This window comes from Aspergillus heteromorphus (genome assembly GCF_003184545.1).
Source record: "Aspergillus heteromorphus CBS 117.55 chromosome Unknown BO70scaffold_37, whole genome shotgun sequence".
NCBI classification, from domain to species: domain Eukaryota; kingdom Fungi; phylum Ascomycota; class Eurotiomycetes; order Eurotiales; family Aspergillaceae; genus Aspergillus; species Aspergillus heteromorphus.
In genome coordinates, this window is record NW_020290442.1 from 184,669 (window position 1) to 202,798 (window position 18,130).

At 27.8% G+C, this 18,130-nt stretch overlaps 4 protein-coding genes across 4 annotated transcripts; 3 read left to right on the top strand and 1 right to left on the bottom strand.

Annotated features, from left to right (window-relative positions):
* The first annotated feature begins 9,114 nt into the window (after window positions 1-9,114).
* Window positions 9,115-10,873, top strand: BO70DRAFT_323402 (putative mitochondrial carrier protein). Its single transcript, XM_025540589.1, has 5 exons — window positions 9,115-9,425; window positions 9,486-9,803; window positions 9,918-10,196; window positions 10,250-10,386; window positions 10,449-10,873. The coding sequence occupies exons 1-5, from the start codon at window positions 9,327-9,329 to the stop codon at window positions 10,669-10,671; spliced, it is 1,056 nt and encodes a 351-aa protein (XP_025395185.1). The 5' UTR covers window positions 9,115-9,326; the 3' UTR covers window positions 10,672-10,873.
* Window positions 10,874-11,449: 576 nt separating this feature from the next.
* On the top strand, window positions 11,450-12,345 carry BO70DRAFT_366158 (60S ribosomal protein eL18; the record flags this gene model as incomplete). Its single annotated transcript, XM_025544264.1, has 4 exons — window positions 11,450-11,588; window positions 11,730-11,834; window positions 11,904-12,271; window positions 12,319-12,345. Coding segments are annotated over exons 1-4 (504 nt in total), but the record flags the coding sequence as incomplete, so codon positions are not given.
* A 230-nt stretch (window positions 12,346-12,575) lies between these two features.
* Window positions 12,576-14,193, bottom strand: BO70DRAFT_323406 (glutamate-5-semialdehyde dehydrogenase). The gene is made up of 3 exons (XM_025540590.1): window positions 13,784-14,193; window positions 13,575-13,736; window positions 12,576-13,522 (listed from the first exon to the last, which is right to left on the bottom strand). Exons 1-3 carry the CDS (start codon window positions 14,082-14,084, stop codon window positions 12,621-12,623), a joined length of 1,365 nt encoding a protein of 454 aa, XP_025395187.1. The 5' UTR covers window positions 14,085-14,193; the 3' UTR covers window positions 12,576-12,620.
* Window positions 14,194-14,727: 534 nt separating this feature from the next.
* On the top strand, window positions 14,728-16,668 carry BO70DRAFT_323409 (putative COP9 subunit 3; the record flags this gene model as incomplete). Its single annotated transcript, XM_025540591.1, has 5 exons — window positions 14,728-14,880; window positions 14,978-15,214; window positions 15,279-15,734; window positions 15,793-15,945; window positions 16,005-16,668. 5 exons carry the CDS (start codon window positions 14,728-14,730, stop codon window positions 16,503-16,505), a joined length of 1,500 nt encoding a protein of 499 aa, XP_025395188.1. The 3' UTR covers window positions 16,506-16,668.
* Between the last annotated feature and the right edge of the window lie 1,462 nt (window positions 16,669-18,130).

An 18,130-nucleotide genomic window follows, 5' to 3' on the forward strand; every position in this document is an offset into this window, starting at 1 on the left:
AAGAAAGTCTAGTATAAAATTATATATCTAAATAAACATTATTAAACAAGTAAAAAATAATAAAATATTTTTAAAAAGAAATATAAAATTATATATCTTTTATTATAAAAATTATTTTAGATTTTATAATAATAATCTATACTTTTATTAACTCAGAATATTTAATTTATAATATTATAAATAAAATACTTATTAAAATAAATACTCTGTTAATTATTAGTATTAATCTTAGATTAAAATAAAAAACCTTAGATACTAAAATATTAATCTATTTTATTATACAAGTCAGAATAGATATAAAATCTTATATCAAAAAGAAAATATATTTTTATATAATAATTAATAATTTAAATATAATCTAATCTTAAAAAGGAGCCGGCTGTTCTGCTATAATAAAATTCTAGAATTAAATCAAAAAAGATTATTTTTATATATAATCAGAATAAAACTAAAAGATCTATTATATTTATAATATCAGAGTGGCTAACAGCCAGGTCAGGTCAGGTTAATTAGAATTTTTATATCTAATCACCAGATTATAATCAGATTAAGAAAGTTTTTATATCTGATTATAATATAGCTAAAAACTAGATAATTAATTATTTTAATTATTCTTAATATTAAGATTTATTTATTATATTTTTTTAAGCTTTAGTATAATTAAGATATATCTAGATTAAATAATTATTAATCTGATTATCTTTATTATTATCTGAAAATATATAAAAAGAAGTTTTTTAAATTAAAAAAATATAATTAAAAAAAATTAATATCTTTTTTATTATTATTTATTAAAAATAATAAAAAAATTCTAGTTATATTAATAAAATTCAGCTTTTTATAAAATTATTATTCTTATAATAAGAAATATATATAAAAATATATAATTATTACTCTATTTTAGTTATATATTTTAATTATATTATAAAATATTAGAAAAAACTATATATTAATTATTAATTAAAATATTAGAAATAAATATACTACTTTTATTTTATTATTTTTTTTAAATTAGATTATTCTTAGATTTATAAATAAGATATAGCTCGAAGAGCTATTAATAAAATTAAAAATAAATTATAAATTATATATAGAATAATTAGAAAAAATAGTTAAATTATTAGAATAAAATAAATAAAATAAATTAAATAAATTAAATAAATTAAATAAATTAAATAAATTAAATAAATTAAATAAATTAAATAAATTAAATAAATTAAATAAATTAAATAAATTAAATAGATTAAATAGATTAAATAAATAAAATAAATAAATAAAATAAATAAAGTATATTAAATCTATATTATAATACTATAACTCTTATAAAAGATTTTATAAAAATCTTTTATAAATCTTTTTTATAAAGATTTATTTTTTATTTTAATTTATTATATCTTAAGCAGCTCTATTTAAAAGAAAGAATTATTTTATAATTTTAGACTTTAGATATAAATTTCTATTTATTAAATTTATTAAAATAAATAAAATATAATAGATATATCAGCTATATATTAAAATATAATAAATTATATTTATATAAAGATATATTTTAAAATAAAATAAATTATTTTTATAAAGTTTTCTATTTTTATTTTTTTAAATTAAAAACTTAAAAAATAGTTTTATAAGCTATTATCTTGATAAGAATTATAAAAAGAAATTATTATTAATTATATCTAAATAAATAATTAGTTAGATATTAAGTAAAGAATTATTATAGATATTTATTTATTTTTTAAAATAAATCTTTTCTAATTATTATTTTTCTCTAAATCTTTATAGTTTATAATAAATAAAAGTTTTAAAATTAAGTTTTATATTTTATAATTATTTATTATTTATTGTTCTGAATTATTAAATATATTTAATTTAAATAAATAATTAATCTTACTACTTTATTTTTTATTAAAAATTAAGTTTTTTTAATTAAATATAAATTAAAGAATATTTTATAAAACTATCTAAGAAAATATATATATAATTATTATTAAACTTTCTAAATATTAAATAAATATTAATTATAATAAATTACTGGATCAGCCCTAATTAGAAAGTATTTTTTATTTTAATTAAATTTAATCAGATTAATTAAATTAATTAATTAGATAATTATATTTTAAATTTAATATTTTATATCTTTTTTTATTTCTTCTATATTAGATTCTCTAAAAAAATCTTTTTAGAGTATAATATATTTTTTAAAATAATTAGTTAAGTAGATTGAGCAGTAGACTATATTTAAAAAATATTATTATATTTATATTATAATTAAATATATATTATACTTTATATATTATCTATATAAGAAAAATATATATATTATAAATTAATTTATAATTATTAATCTATCTGCTATATCTAATCTTTCTAATTAATAAATATAAATAATTATAATAATAATTATATCTTAATCTAATCTTAATTATATAGTTAAAAATTTTTTATATCTTAATCTAATTATTAAATAATAGCCAGATTAAGGTTAAGATATAACAGTCAGGTTAAGCCACTCTATATAATATATAAATTTAAAACTTTAATCTATAATTAAGACAAGACTTGCAAACTATCTGTAAAAAGAATCTGAAAAAAATATAAAAATATTTATAATCTTATTTACTAATATTTAGAAAATATTTTAAACTAAGAAAATTATTAATTTATATATAATATTTTCTGAATATTATCAGAATTTTCTCTCTCTTTTTTAATCAGAGAATATAGAGAAGGTATTATGCTATTAAAAAAATATTAATTATAAAATTAAACTTATATATTAGAATTGAAAAGAGCTAAAGATTTTATAAAACTCTTTTTATAATATATTTTAAAAAAGCTAATAGATTTATAATCTAAACCAATTAAATTATTAAAAAAGAATTTTATACAAATTAATTATTTCTTAGCAGTAGCTTTAAAATTTTGATTATTTTCTAAATAAAAATTAAAAGAAGATTTGAAATTCTATATAAATTATTAAATATTTAATATAATTATAAAAAGAAACTACTATCTATTTCTCTGATTTATAAATCTCTCAGTTAAATTAAAAAATAAAATAATTTATTAAACTAAATATTTTATCTATTTTTTAAAAAGATCTATATTATAAAAGATAAAAAATAAATAGTATTTTCTATATATAATATAAATTATATAAATAGCTGATAATTCTTTTTAAACAAAAATAAATATTTTAAGTATTCTTTAAAAGTATATTAAATAAATGTTATATAAATATTTTAATAAATTTTATTTAGTCTATATTAATAATATATTAATTTATATAAATAGAAATATCAAAAAGTCTTATAAATATATATAAAAAATATTATAAAAATTAAGAAAAGCTAGTTTATTTTTAAATATTAAAAAGTACAAATTTAAATAAAAAAATTCTTTATCTAGAATTTATTATATATACAGAAGAGGATATTAAGATAGGTTTTAAAAAAATTAAAAAAGTCTTTTACAAAAGAATTCTAAGTTAATAAATATAATTTAAAGCTTTTTAACATTTATAAATTTTTATTATAGATTTATTTCTGAATTCTTAACTATTATATAATTATTTATAAATTTAATAAAGAGAATTAATTTTTTAATAAACTCAAAAATATAAAATCAACTTTTAAATATTAAAAAAATTATAATTAAATTAGATTTGATTTTTTTAATTCTAAATTTTTAATAATAATAAAAATATACTTCTTAGAATATAATATAAAAGAAATATTTTTTTAAATAAATAAAAATAAAGAGTTATATTCTTATATCTACTTTTTGAAATAAAATATTCTAGTAAAGTATAATTATAAAATCTATAATAAAAAATTACTTATATATTATCAAAAAATATAAAATATTAAGCTATACTTAGTATTAGAGTTTATAATAATAATAAATTATAAAAATCTAAAGTACTTTTTTAAGTTATATAAATTTATAAAAAGATATATATAATAAACTCTGATTTTAAATAGATTTAACTTTAAATTAATTTATTTAAAAAATAAAAGGCAAATAAGCAGATATTTTTTTATAATAAAAATAAAATATATTTAATAAATAAAATATTCAAATATTACTCTGTATAATTCAGATCTTTAATAGAATATCAGAAATATATGTAAGACTAATTATTAGTTTATTAATTATAATCTTAATATAATTATAAAAATATAGAATAAGGTTAGACAGAGAGTTTTTAAAATAAATATAGTAGATAATTATAAAATTATTAAAATTAAAAAAAGAAATTTAAAAATAGTAAGTCTTATATTTTAATAATAAATATAAATTATTAAATTCTAGCAAAGCTTATCTAAACGAAGATCTAAAAGTTTTTATCTTAGCTAAAACTAAAAGTTTTTCTTAATAAGTATTTAATAAAAGAGGCTTAAATATACTTTAAAGAAAGATAATAAATATCTAATTATTTTATATAAAGCTTATTTAAAATAATTATAAATTTTTATTATAAAATATTCTAATTAAAAATAAATTTATCTTTTTTTTAATAAAGTATACTTCTGGTCTAAAATATTTCAGAATATTAAAAAATATATCTAAAATTATAATATTTATAATTATATAAAATTATAATATTTATAATTATATAAAATTATAAAAAGAACTTAAATATAGATTATTAAGCCTGCTGTTAATATTAGATTAATTCTAATAAAATTTAATAATAAACTTTATTGTTAATCTGTCTAGTAATAAGTTATATATAAATCTTCTTATAGTTATAGATAGACTAATAAAGAAAAAAATATTTTATATAATAAAAAAATTACTATGAAAGCTAAAATTGAAATATTATTTAAAATAATTTTTAAATAATATAGATTATTAAAAATATTAATATTAAATAAAAATTCTTAATTTATAAGTTATATATATAAAAAAGTATATAATTTATGAAGAATTAATCAGCAAGTATTAATAGTATATTATTCGTAAATAAATAAAATAATAAAATATATAAATAGTATAGTTAAAGTTTATTTAAAAGCTTATATTATTTATAATTAAAAAAACTAGATTTAGCTTTTTATTTTTAACTAAAAGTAATAACTAATAGCTATATAAGTATAATTATTAGATTTTTATTATTTTTTCTAAGTTATAGCTATAACTTATATTTAATATATTAAAAAATTATATAAAATATAGATTTAAAGACTACTTTTTTAAATGCTATCTAATAAAAGGATATAATTATATAAAAACTATAGAATAATTTAGACTAGATCTAAAATATTCTTATATATATATATATAATAGAATATAAAAAGATAGATTAATAAATCTTATCTAGCTACTTCTATATATTAAAAAAAATTAAATATAATTAAGTTTATAAAATATTTAAATAAACTGTCTGAATAAAAAAATTAAATTAAAAAAATATAAAATATATAATTAAAAACAAATATAAATTATATATTATATAATTTAATATTTCTAAAAGAATTTATTCTGTTTTTTATATTAATCTGCTTTGGCTGGCCGCTAATAATATATTATTATTATAAATATAAAAAATATATAATTACTATTTATAATAATTAATAGTAGCCAGAATATAAAATAAAAAAAAATCTTAATAAATAATATATAATAAAAGACCGGGAGAATTAGCTATAATATCTGATTAAATAAAAAATTATATAAAATTAATCTAAAAATTAGTCTTAATATTTAATAATATAAAACCTATTATAAAACAATAGCTATAATTTTAGCTAAATTATAACTAATTATTCTCTAATATATATAATAATATATAAAAATAAATAAATAAAGAGATAAAGAAATAAAATAAAATAAAAAAATATTCTTTTTTAATTCTGTCACTCTGTGAATTAAGTAAAGAAAGCTTGATTTAATTTAATAAAAAATAACTATTATTATACTAATTTTTATTTATATATATTTTATTTTATCTATTTATTTCTTAATAATATTATAAGAAAGAGCAGTAATCAATAATCATTACAGACTTATATTTAAGCTCATCTAGATTATAATACTCATAATATATATTAAAATACTTGAATTTATATCTAATATAAGTATTATTTTATAATTTAGATAATTTTATTATTTACTGAAACTTTATCTAATTATTATACTTATAATAATATATTATTATTAAATTATAAAATATAATTAGAAGATTATTAATATATAAAAATATTTAATATATATTCAATTTTATCAGCAGTTTATATAAAAAATCTTTAAATTATTTTATCTAAGTTATAATAAAATTGAATATATATTAAATATTTTTATATATTAATAATCTTCTAATTATATTTCACAATTTAATAATAATATAATAATCTAGTATTTTATATTATCAGTATAGAAATTATAAGTAATAATAAAATATATAAAATAAAATAGTAAATTATAATTAATAATAATAATTCAAACCTAAGAAAAATTATAATAAATAAAAATTAATATATTATCTAATTATTCAGGCTTATCAGACTCAGTATTAGAAAGAAAGAATATTATATAAATAATAAAAAAATAATAAAAGGTATATAAATAAATAGAGAACAGACTAGAAATAAAAAAATAACGATATATATAATAAAAAAAAATAAAAACAAATAGTTTTTTATATATATTATTTTAGATTATATAAAGCTAGTGTCTAAGTATGATTATATTTTTAAGATTAATTATATAAATAATATAAAAGGAAATTCTATTTATTAGAGAATTATTATATTTATTAAATAAAAAGATTATATAAAAAGAAAAAGCTATAATAAATAGATAGATCTTTTTTATATATACTATTTATTAATTAGCTATAATATTATCTAATAAAAAAGCTAAGATATAGAACTATTTCTATAAATTCTAAATAGTTATTTATATAAACAGAAATTATAAAAAAATAGTAAAAAAAGATTTTTATTATAATATTAAGATTCTGATATAGAGCTTAGCTTGAGATATTAATCAATATCTAAGTCCTAAGATCTTATATACTCTATACTAAACTAGCGCTAGCTTAATATATATATACAAAAGAGTTCTATATAAATAAATAAAATAACTCTTCAGCTATTTCTTCTTGTTCAGCAACATGTTTTTATTTGTATAATTTATCTGTCCTGTAAAAATTACTATAACACAGAATTCTAGTATTTATAGAATTAGAAATAAGTAAGAAATAAGAATTTAAAGAATTAAGAATTATAAGAATTATAAGAGTTATAAAAAATAAAAATTATAAGATAATTAATATATTATTTGTTTAATTTATTATATTTAATATAATGAGTATATCTAAAATATTCTAAGAATTAATATATATATGTTTATATATTTATACAGATAACTAGTTTAGTATTTACTGATTACTCTGATAAAGTCTTGAATAAGTGCTATAACAGAGTATAATAGAAACAAAGAAACAATCAATCAATTTATTCTAATATAGTAATAGAGTATCTAATCATTGGATTCTTGAAATGTAATAATTCTAAATATCAGAAAATTAGCTTAGACTAAGCTTGGATTTCTATAGATTAATTATAAAAATATTAAAAATTTATTATATAAGACTTTGGCATTATAATACATAATAATAATTATAAATTATATAACATACTAAGATAAAATATATGATAATATAATATTTCAGACAGAGTTTCTAATATACAGGGATTCTTGTGGGAAGCCCTCTTACCACAAAAGACTAGTATAATCTGGTAATATTAGATTATTGTATGTACTATACAAGGACCTATTCTATTATATTCTGTTTTCATTTTGTACTGGCAACTGCCAGGTATCTATTATAAGATTGAACAGCAATACTGTAATACTTGATAAAGAGTAATTATTATTATTTAAATAAAACAAAAAAATATTTTGACTTTTTTTATTACAAAGTATTTATATAGTATTCGATGTTTTTTAATTTTAATAATCTAAAGTTTATAAATAATATTAATATAATATTATTTTATATTTATGTAGAATATTATTTTAGTTTTCAATATTTTAATTTCCTATAGAATAGTCATATAGAAGATATGTTTTTAAAAAACTTTATGCTAAATTAAATATAATTATTTTATAGTGAATAAACTATAATTATTTTAATTATAACAAAAATAAATATCTAGAGTATATACTAAACAATGAAATTTGAAATCTATACAAATTTAATATATATATATAGATATATGATTTTTTATATATAAATTAAAAAAAGATTAAAAGTTTTATATAATCTAAACTACAGAATTATTATCATAAATAATCTAAAAATTCTGACCAAATATTGTATAAAATGTAAAAATTTCTTAATATAAGTTTATCATATTTGGAAAGAGACTATATAGAAAAGAATTTATTTATACAATCTGCCTTGATTATACAGAGTTTATTTTAGACCACCTCCCGCACCTTGACAATAAATTGCGAAAGTCGCTTACTGAGCGGGATTGAACAATATTTGGCCCGCCAATGAAGTAAATTTCATCATATCAGCTTTGTAAAGCGGCTTTAAGGGATTTATATGGCCGAAGGCAGGGCAGACTTCAATTTTTACATTCCGGTTGGTAGGTGGGAATAAGAGCGTGACTCTCTACTTTACTACTGATAATAGAGAAAAGCAGGGTCTAGGAGGCCGGCACCCCCCCCGTATTGTATATAGTGTCAGAGTGATATACAGCCTTGCTCTGTACGTTTCTATGCTGGATTACTCCCCTGATATCTGGACCAGCAGAGCCAAGGTCATATAACTACCACTAGTTGTTGTCTTCCGATCCACAGTAAATACAAGGCCAAGCTCTGATCAGATCCACCATAGTTAGTTAACACAGCCATCCTGCTGACTAACCTTTCGCTTTAACATAGTTATGATTTCAATACCACGGCCATAATACTAAACCATTGCTTTCCTCGGCAGTGTATATATATCTGTTATCATGCTTTTATTTGTATTCGCGGAAGCTCCTATACCACAAGCTTATCCCTAAAATCAAATTCTTTGGTATGTAATCTGTATAAAGTACCCGCTGGATTTGTCACAATTTTTTGTTCCGATACTCCGCACTCCACATATTTATTCAGTACATTTACCTTCAAGGAAGGCAACTCCCACTCCAAATCTGAATTTCTTAGAATATTCATTTCGGGTTAACATACAAAACAGACTCTCCTCTCAGACCAGCCTAGTAATGTTGTTTCTCCACCTGGAAGATCTGATACCGGTCCGCTACTGAATCTATCAACACCTCCCCCTCCCCCGTCCGCCCCGGTCCACTTTTTTAGTCAAAATGAGCATAGACCGCCAGAGAACAGTTGAATGTAACGGGCCAGAAAGGAAACAAGTACTCTCGGAAGGATCTCAACTACAACGATGCATTCCTGTTCAGGTATGCTGATAAATTATAATTACTGATGACTCGAAGCTCATAATGGTCACCATTTCCAAGGACAAACTCGAAGATAAAAGGCCGGGATTCAATAGAGTTACGTCTAGGATTTCCGAGCCTGTTGTTGCAGCCTTTATAGCTGGAGGCGCCGCGGGTGCGGTATCAAGGACGATTGTATCACCTCTTGAACGCCTAAAAATTCTCCTCCAAATCCAGAGCATTGGCAGAGAAGAGTACAAGTTATCTATATGGAGGGCGTTAGTCAAAATAGGAAGAGAAGAAGGCTGGAGAGGTTTTATGCGCGGCAATGGCACAAATTGTATCCGCATCATCCCCTACTCTGCGGTTCAATTCGGAAGCTACAACTTCTACAAGAAAGTAAGTCAGCCCTAGACCACTCCTGAGTTCGGTATTGGTACACAATGAGCTGCATGGGAAACAAACCAGGCCCGATATGTAGGTCCTGAAGGAAACTGTATTAATCCCTTATAGTTCGCAGAGACTTCACCAAATACTGAATTGTCACCGTTCCGCCGCCTCATCTGTGGAGGTGCTGCTGGGATCACCTCCGTGACTTTTACTTACCCTCTTGATATCGTCAGAACTCGACTCTCTATTCAATCAGCTTCTTTCTCGGCAATAAGCCGTCGAGAATCCGGCGAGTCATTACCGGGAATGTTCAGTACTATGGTCTTGATTTATAAGAACGAAGGCGGAATTGTGGCTCTCTATCGCGGCATCATACCCACTGTTGCTGGAGTTGCACCATATGTCAGCTGTCCTTGGAGGCCCCCCTGGTACCGTTTCTGGCTAATCCTGCTCAGGTCGGTCTCAATTTCATGACATATGAATCTTTTCGCAAATACTTGACCGCCGAAGGGGACACGACTCCAGGTCCACTGCGTAAATTACTTGCCGGCGCTGTGTCCGGGGCGGTGGCACAAACATGTACCTATCCATTGTAAGCTTCGAGCTTTTGATCGCTCTTACAATGTCTTATGAACTAACGCGGAGGTGCTTCAGCGATGTACTTCGACGGCGTTTCCAAATAAACACTATGTCTGGAATGGGCTACCAGTATAAATCCATAACGGACGCTGTGAAGGTCATTGTGGCCGCAGAAGGGTTTCGTGGTCTCTTCAAGGGGATTGTGCCAAATCTTCTTAAAGTAGCTCCTAGTATGGCCAGTAGTTGGTACAGCTTTGAGCTGATACGGGACTTTCTAGTTGATTTGAATGAGAGATAGATAACAGCCAATGCCCTTTCCTGTTTCGTCATCCCCCAAATGGCCATGTGATCACTAGACAAAGCATTAGAAAAAGGGCCCTATATACTGCCATCAGGGATAGTTACAAGGAACTATTACAGATTAAAGTTGATTCAGGTTACTACTCACTTTCATCCTTTTTGGAGATGAGATCACGGGTGATATCGCGACTATAGTCTTGTTACTACTGGAAAATACTTGAAAGTTACCTAGGATGACCTGACAACTGTGATGGGTCAGAAAATCCAATATTTAATTAGATATTGATTCCTGCGGCATCTACTTAGAGATCATGATTTAGTCATCGACTGCATGGACTACGGTGAATTCCACTGCTGTATAGTAGAGGCGGGGTAAAAGTGGGAAAGAGAAGAAGAATAAAGGCTACTGCTCCGTAACTAATGTATCTACCTATAAAGTACAAGCCCTACTCTGTCCTGTCTATCATTATTCAATTGTGGCTACTACTTCCTCAAGGGAGTGATATCACCATCCAATGAGGAGTGAACAGATGCCGTAAGCCTTCTGGTCTCTCCACAAAACAGTGTTGTGTTGTCGAAACTCCAAAGTGCTACAGAGTAGTACATCGTTAGTGTTAACCCTACCTGTTACCACCACCACTAGCGATACATAGCGCGTACTAGATAATGCGCAGACAGTAACTGAAAAGTAGTAATCGCGGGTTTCAAACCAGGCCCACTGCCCCGAAAGTTTACTGATGCCCTGTTTCTCAGGTGGTAAGTAATTCAGATTGCCATATCCGGTTAGGGTAGGGCTCAACCCGCACACACCGTGCATCTGAAAATCGTAGATTGAAAACCTCACCAGCTTCACTCTGACTACGGGTGCGATAGCCAGCCAACTTTCAGGTGTCCCATCAATATCAGCAGCCATGGGTATGTTCAACTTGACACGGCAATCCATTGTTATTTGCAAAGAAGATGAGATTTTTGCTCTTTCCCGGGCTATGACCATCTCCAACTTTGCTTTACGACCACCTCTACAATGAACAATCGAAAACTAATTTTGAAATATAGGTATCGACTTGGATCGCCACCATGTGCGCAGCACCCACCGCAAGGCGCCCAAGAGTGAAAACGTCTACCTCCAAGTCTTGGTGAAGCTTTATCGGTTCCTCGCCCGTATGTTTTCGCTTCCTACTCAAAGGTCTGGTTACTAGACATGAGAGACTGATGAGTCTGTTTCAACAGGTCGCACGGAATCGAACTTCAACAAGGTTGTGTTGCGCCGCCTTTTCATGTCCAGGATCAACCGCCCTCCAGTTTCACTCTCTCGGCTTGTTTCGAACGTGACCGAATCGCATAAAGGGAAGACCATTGTCGTCATTGGTACTATCACTGACGACAACCGTCTCCTCACCGTCCCGAAGCTCTCCGTCGCCGCTCTTCGTTTTACGGCTACTGCCAGAGCCAGGATTGAGAAGGCTGGAGGTGAAACTTTGACTCTGGATCAGCTTGCCCTGCGTGCCCCCACCGGAGCGAACACCCTCCTACTCCGCGGACCCAAGAATGCCAGGGAAGCCGTGAAGCACTTCGGCTTCGGCCCGCACAGCCACAAGGTAAGTAAATATTAGGCGAAGATTGATTCAGTGCTAACATAAAGCAGAAGCCCTACGTGCGGAGCAAGGGTCGGAAGTTTGAGAGAGCTCGTGGACGGAGAAGGTCTCGCGGTTTCAAGGTTTAAGGCGCAGTGAACAAGTGGCGTCATTTACTTATCAGGTGTTCTTAGCTGCACTCCTGAAGACAGTCTGCGCACTAACATGTGCCTGGACGACTCGGTACGGCTATCGTCATTGATCTTACCTGGGTCAAAACCATGGAACATGGGGGTTTCAGTCAGACAAGTTTACCTGGATGAAAATGAAAATGGAGTTAAATCATTGATTGCCTGATAACGTGGTTTTCTTTTTAATTTAATGGTAGAGCTTCGTGTTTCCATTGTTTGCCACCATCAAAGTAATCGCCTGCCCCATGCCCAACACCTCGGACGAGATACTTATAGATGGTCAACCCGTCTAGTCCAACCGGACCTCTAGAGTGAATCTTATTTGTGCTGATGCCAACTTCGGTGCCAAATCCATACCTCATCCCGTCCGCAAATCTTGTCGAGGCATTCCAAAAAACCCCCGCACTATTGATGCTGCTCATGAAGTAGTCTGCAGTGTTTCTTGACTCTGTGATAATGATATCAGTATGCTTTGAGGAATGAGTGTTGATGTGTGTAATTGCTGCTTCCACATCAGAATAGGCGGGAGATGCGGGTATTGTCTTGACTGCCAGAATAAGATCCAGAAACTCGGTGTCGTAGTCGGAATCAACAGCATCTACAATCAAAGACCTCCGTGCTGCATCCAGAGTATTTACCAGCGCAGCCTTGGAAGCTTCGTCGCACTTCAAGGTAACCCCCTTAGCCATAAGAGCTTCTGCAATGCCAGGCCAGATGTCCCGAAGAACATTTTCATGCACAAGTAGGGTTTCCAACGAGTTGCAAGCCGCAGGATAATCTGTCTTGGAGTCCACAATGACTTTAACAGCAATGTCCACGTCTGCGTCGTGGTGGATATAGGCGGAACAAAGTCCGTCCGCATGGCCCAAGACAGGAATTTTTGTGTTGTCTTTGACAAAGCGAACGAGTTCATTAGAACCCCGGGGTATAACAAGATCTATCAAATCTTCTTGAGCCAACAGAGAGGAGACAGCATCTCTGGTTTGCACCAGCTGGATGGCTGACTTTGGAACCGCGGTATGTGACAAGGCTTCACAAATCACTCTGGAAATTTCAACAAAAGATTCAGTTGATTCTTTCCCACCTTTTTAGCATGTTAGCCAGGCTTACGATTTCAAGGGGATGTCAGAAGGTACCTTTTAAAATAGCCGCATTGCCGGACTTTATAGACAGAGCAGCGATGTTTGCGATTACTTCAGGGCGGGCCTCAAAGATGATTAATAGAACTCCGATGGGACAACTAACTCTCTCCAGAGTTAGATCATCATCAAGCAAAGTCCTGAGGGTCACGTTTCCAACTGTGAGAGATTAGCATAGACAGTCACAATGAATTTGACACACTTACTAGGGTCTTTTAGATCTCGCACACTCAAGATCCCTTGCAGCATATCATCATATTTACCCGGCTTTGACAAGTCAAGTCTCTTGAAGATACTATGACTGAGGGATCCATTTTCAGTACCATGTCTTGCGTTGGCAACGTCCCTTGCATTGGCCGCCAATATGGCATCCTTGTTCTCGGAGAGTCCTTGGTATAGAGTAGTCAATGCTTCATTTCGTTCAGCGTTGGATAAGATTGCTAGTCGGCGAGAAGCTAGAGACGCAGCGCTTGCGATTTCAAATGCAGACGATTCGGTAAGTGACATTGTGGGTTGCCGTATAAGCCAATGTATGCTATGCGAGGATAAGTTTGTTTAGGAACTTAGATTTGAGCTGTCGAGTTGCAAATTCAGTGGTGATTATATAATCATTTCAGCTCCCTTCCACATGACGTTTCTGCAACACAGTTGTTCCTGCCCCGTAGCCTACCGTATCTGCCGAAGGCGGTGAGTGTACATAGTACGTAGGTACTTACTACACAGTACTTCGTAAGAGGTAGCTAAGTAGTGCCTAGTCGGTAACTGGTCAAGTGATGGGCATGGATGGTACTCTACCTACTTACCGCAAGACCTAATGAATCATACTTATCCCCATAATACATCTAGATAATGCTAGTGCAGATTCTCTTAATTCGTAATAAGCATGTGTATTTCCTGTAATGGATAATGGTTAATTATTGAAGAGCATGGGCAGAACTTAGCTTTTCGATAGGCACCTATAGTATCTTAAACATTAGTTGTAAGGTTGTATTTTATGATGTTACGTACTTACTTGGTAGTACCCTACCGCGGAGCTCTAACCTACCTGGCCAGATCATGCGTTCTTTCAGTTACAAGGCAACAGCTGTTCAGGTTGATTTCTCTTTTTCTTGAAATCGAATCTGACGTCGAGGAGTATTTCAAAAAGAAGATGGCAGAACTTCTTTCGCATGTCACCTCAGTCTCATCTCGGCTGCGTTCTGTTGATAAAATATCTGATGACAGATATGACTGTCAACTTCGAGATCTCGTTACGTATATCAAGCAGTCTGATAAGAATTTTGACAGCGAATATCTACTTAATGTAAGCATCTCCGACAACCATTTGACCAATAGACGAGTTAATATCGATGCTTCATTCTGAAAGCTTAATGCCACGCTGATAACTAAGACATCTGCAGAATCTCAACCCATCACATCACACACTGTCCTACTTGTTGATGCTCAATTTCAAAATTAAGTACTTGCAAAATAAAAGAAGGACCGTGTTGCCTGAAGAACTCAAACCTGGGAACGATTTGTGGGTCAAGGCTGTCCTTTTCTTCAGGACCTTTGATCCTATTCAAGTCCGCTATGCTGGGGGCGAGTGGCGCCAACTTATTGAGATCATAGGGCAAGCAGCAGAAGCTACTGCAAAGGTAGGCTATGATCTCAGCAAGTGTATTCATCTCGTATATATGTGATTAAATTAACATGCAACAGCCGTTCCTAGCGGTTCAAGTGATCAGGGATGCCATGCTTCGACTGGATCCCTCATCTGGAATCCTCACATCCGTGCATATTATTTTTCTCAGACTTTCACTGTTGTCAAGGTCTTACAGCTATGCTTTACCGGTCATAGGGAAACCAGTAATCTGGTTTCCCACCGGCTCAGTGCAGGCTTATAAGAAATATATCGAGCAGCCATTATGTTCTGAACTTGTTTCGATGGATTCATTGTTGTCTGATTCATTTGGCTTTTCTGCAAAGTTGACATACAGAGATCACACGCAATATTTTCTCTATGGTGCAATGGTGTATATGGCCCTTAAAGAATGGGATAAATCCCTGCACTGGTTGAGTATCGTGATCTCATCTCCCGTCAATGATTCCGTCAGCAAGATTATGGTTGAAGCATATAAGAAGTGGGTGCTAGTCAGCTTGTTGGGACATGGGAAGGTAAGGGTGACAATAATATTGACAGCGAGTTGTATACTAACAACCATGCCTGTTTTAGCTGGTCACTGCCCCTAAGATAATCTCTTCACATGTTTTGAAGGTCTTTCAGTCATTGGCAAAGCCTTACCTTTCCTTATCCGAAGCATTTGAGAGAAACGATCTTCAAAGGCTGAGATTAGAGGCGGATGTTGGCCAGTCTATTTGGCGTCATGTATGTTAGCAGTCGGTGGGGGTGTTCCTGAGGTTTAAATCTCGCTGACAGGGTCCTAGGATAATAATGAGGGCCTTGTTTCTCAGCTGTTCCACGCCCACAAATCCTTTCTGTTTCTCAAGCTTGGGAGGACATTTTCGGCTCTCACTGCAGCAGATGTGGCACAGCAGGCGTTTACGCCTCTCGACTCTTCGTCGAAAATCGAGGAATTTGTAGCAGCTCTTGTAATGTCCGGGTCTCTAAGGGCCACTTTGGTTCATCTACATGGCCGTGGAAATGGCACAATGCTTCACTTTTCTCGGCTGCCGGAGCCTTACATCACCAGAGAGAGATGTATGCGAACACAATTAGCCAAAGAGGGCCGAGCGCTGGAAATTATTACAAATGGCGCCGATCAATGTAGCAATGAGTTGATGATGGGCAATGAAAATCTCCAGCTTGTATCAAAAAATCAGAAGTGGCCGGATACTCTGGGAAAGGATGGTTGTAACATCATCGGTGAAGCTGATGGAGGTGGGTATGAAATTGATGAAGACATCATGGGAGATAATAGCAAATAGTGAAACTCTTATACATTGTTTGCCATCTTTAATATGGCTCTATGGATCAGAACCCTCTCTCCAGCTCCATTTGTCTCCTAATTTTACAGCCTTTTGTTGGATTTATTTCTTCCCCCCAGCCCCAGGAACCCAGTTTATTTAGTTGACATAGAACATTGGAAATTCACCGTCTGAACTCTTCACTCAGATTAGTTAATATGTTGTGTGATTGGACTGTATTTAATTACAGAGCGAGGCTCTGTAGTCTGTAATATTGATATATAAAGGGGGGCCGGGGACTCTGAACCCCTTTTAATTAGCCAAAAACCCCTGAATGTAATAATGATTTATATACTATTGAATATTTTATAATCAACATATTTCTAATATTTAATAGTTCTTTTTAAGTAATATATTTTTCTATAATATTTAGTGTATAAATATAAGTCTAATTCTTAATTTTCCTAAGAATGTATAATTATAAGCTCTCCTGTAGTGTCTCTGATGCACTTCTTTTCTTATATTTAAGATTATTTATTTTAAAGAATCTAATAATTATACATTTTACTATAATATTAAAAAAAGGTATAATTAGAGTGGTTAACAGCCAGGGTAGATTAATAATAACAGTTAAGAAATTTAGATAATAATTAAAATATTTTATAAGAATTAAAATAAATATATAATTATTATTTATCTAATAAGTATAATCTAAACTAGATAATTATATAATTAATTTTTAAATTATATAATATATAGATATTACTATAAAATACTTAATAATTAAAAGTTATTATAAAAAATAAGCCTAGAATTAATTAATTATATATTAAATATAAATTATCTATACTAAATAATATTTAAATATTAGGGGAATAATTAAATTAAGCTAATCCAATGATTGACTATTAATATAAAAGAAATTAATAAAGAAACAAAAAGAAGAGAAAATAAAAATATTTAAATTATATTTTTTTATTTTTTCTTATACAGTGCTATCTCTTGCTTTATTTAATTATTTATTTAACTATAATATATGAAATAAAATATTTATATAGATATTATTAAATCTTTAAGATTTAGAGAATTTATATAAGAATTAGAGTGGCTTAATCTGACTATTATACCTTAATCTTAACCTGGCCATAACCTGGCGGTCAGATTAAGATATAAAAAATTTTTAATTATATAGTTAAGATCAGGTTAAGATATAATTATTATTATAATTATTTATATCTGCCGATCAGAAAAATTAGATATAGCAGATAGATTAATAATCACAGATTAATTTATAATATATATATACTTCTTATATAAATAATATACAAAATATAATATATATTTAATTATAGTATAAATATAATAATATTTTTATTTCTTTAAATATAGCCTACTGCTTGATCTGTTTAATTAATTATCTTAGATTTTTAAGAAATATACTATATTCTGAAAAAGACTTTTATAGAATCTAGTATAAAAGAAATAAGAAAAGATATAGAATATTTATTCTTTATATTATTTAGAATAATAATTATAATAGTATAAAAATTATAAAGACTGGATCTTTATCTCTATCTAAGTATATATAATAATTAAAGATTTAGATAAAACTAGTTTTTTTAATTTTAATAATAATTTATTTTCTG

Coding starts and splice junctions, on each gene's coding strand:
- BO70DRAFT_323406 (XM_025540590.1), bottom strand. CDS start 14,084: ATGTCACTTACCGAATCGTCTGCATTTGAAATCGCAAGCGCTGCGTCT. Junction 13,737..13,783: donor GCGAGATCTAAAAGACCCTA/GTAAGTGTGTCA, acceptor AATCTCTCACAG/TTGGAAACGTGACCCTCAGG. Junction 13,523..13,574: donor CAATGCGGCTATTTTAAAAG/GTACCTTCTGAC, acceptor CATGCTAAAAAG/GTGGGAAAGAATCAACTGAA.
- BO70DRAFT_323402 (XM_025540589.1), top strand. CDS start 9,327: ATGAGCATAGACCGCCAGAGAACAGTTGAATGTAACGGGCCAGAAAGG. Junction 9,804..9,917: donor GCTACAACTTCTACAAGAAA/GTAAGTCAGCCC, acceptor AATCCCTTATAG/TTCGCAGAGACTTCACCAAA. Junction 10,387..10,448: donor CAAACATGTACCTATCCATT/GTAAGCTTCGAG, acceptor GAGGTGCTTCAG/CGATGTACTTCGACGGCGTT.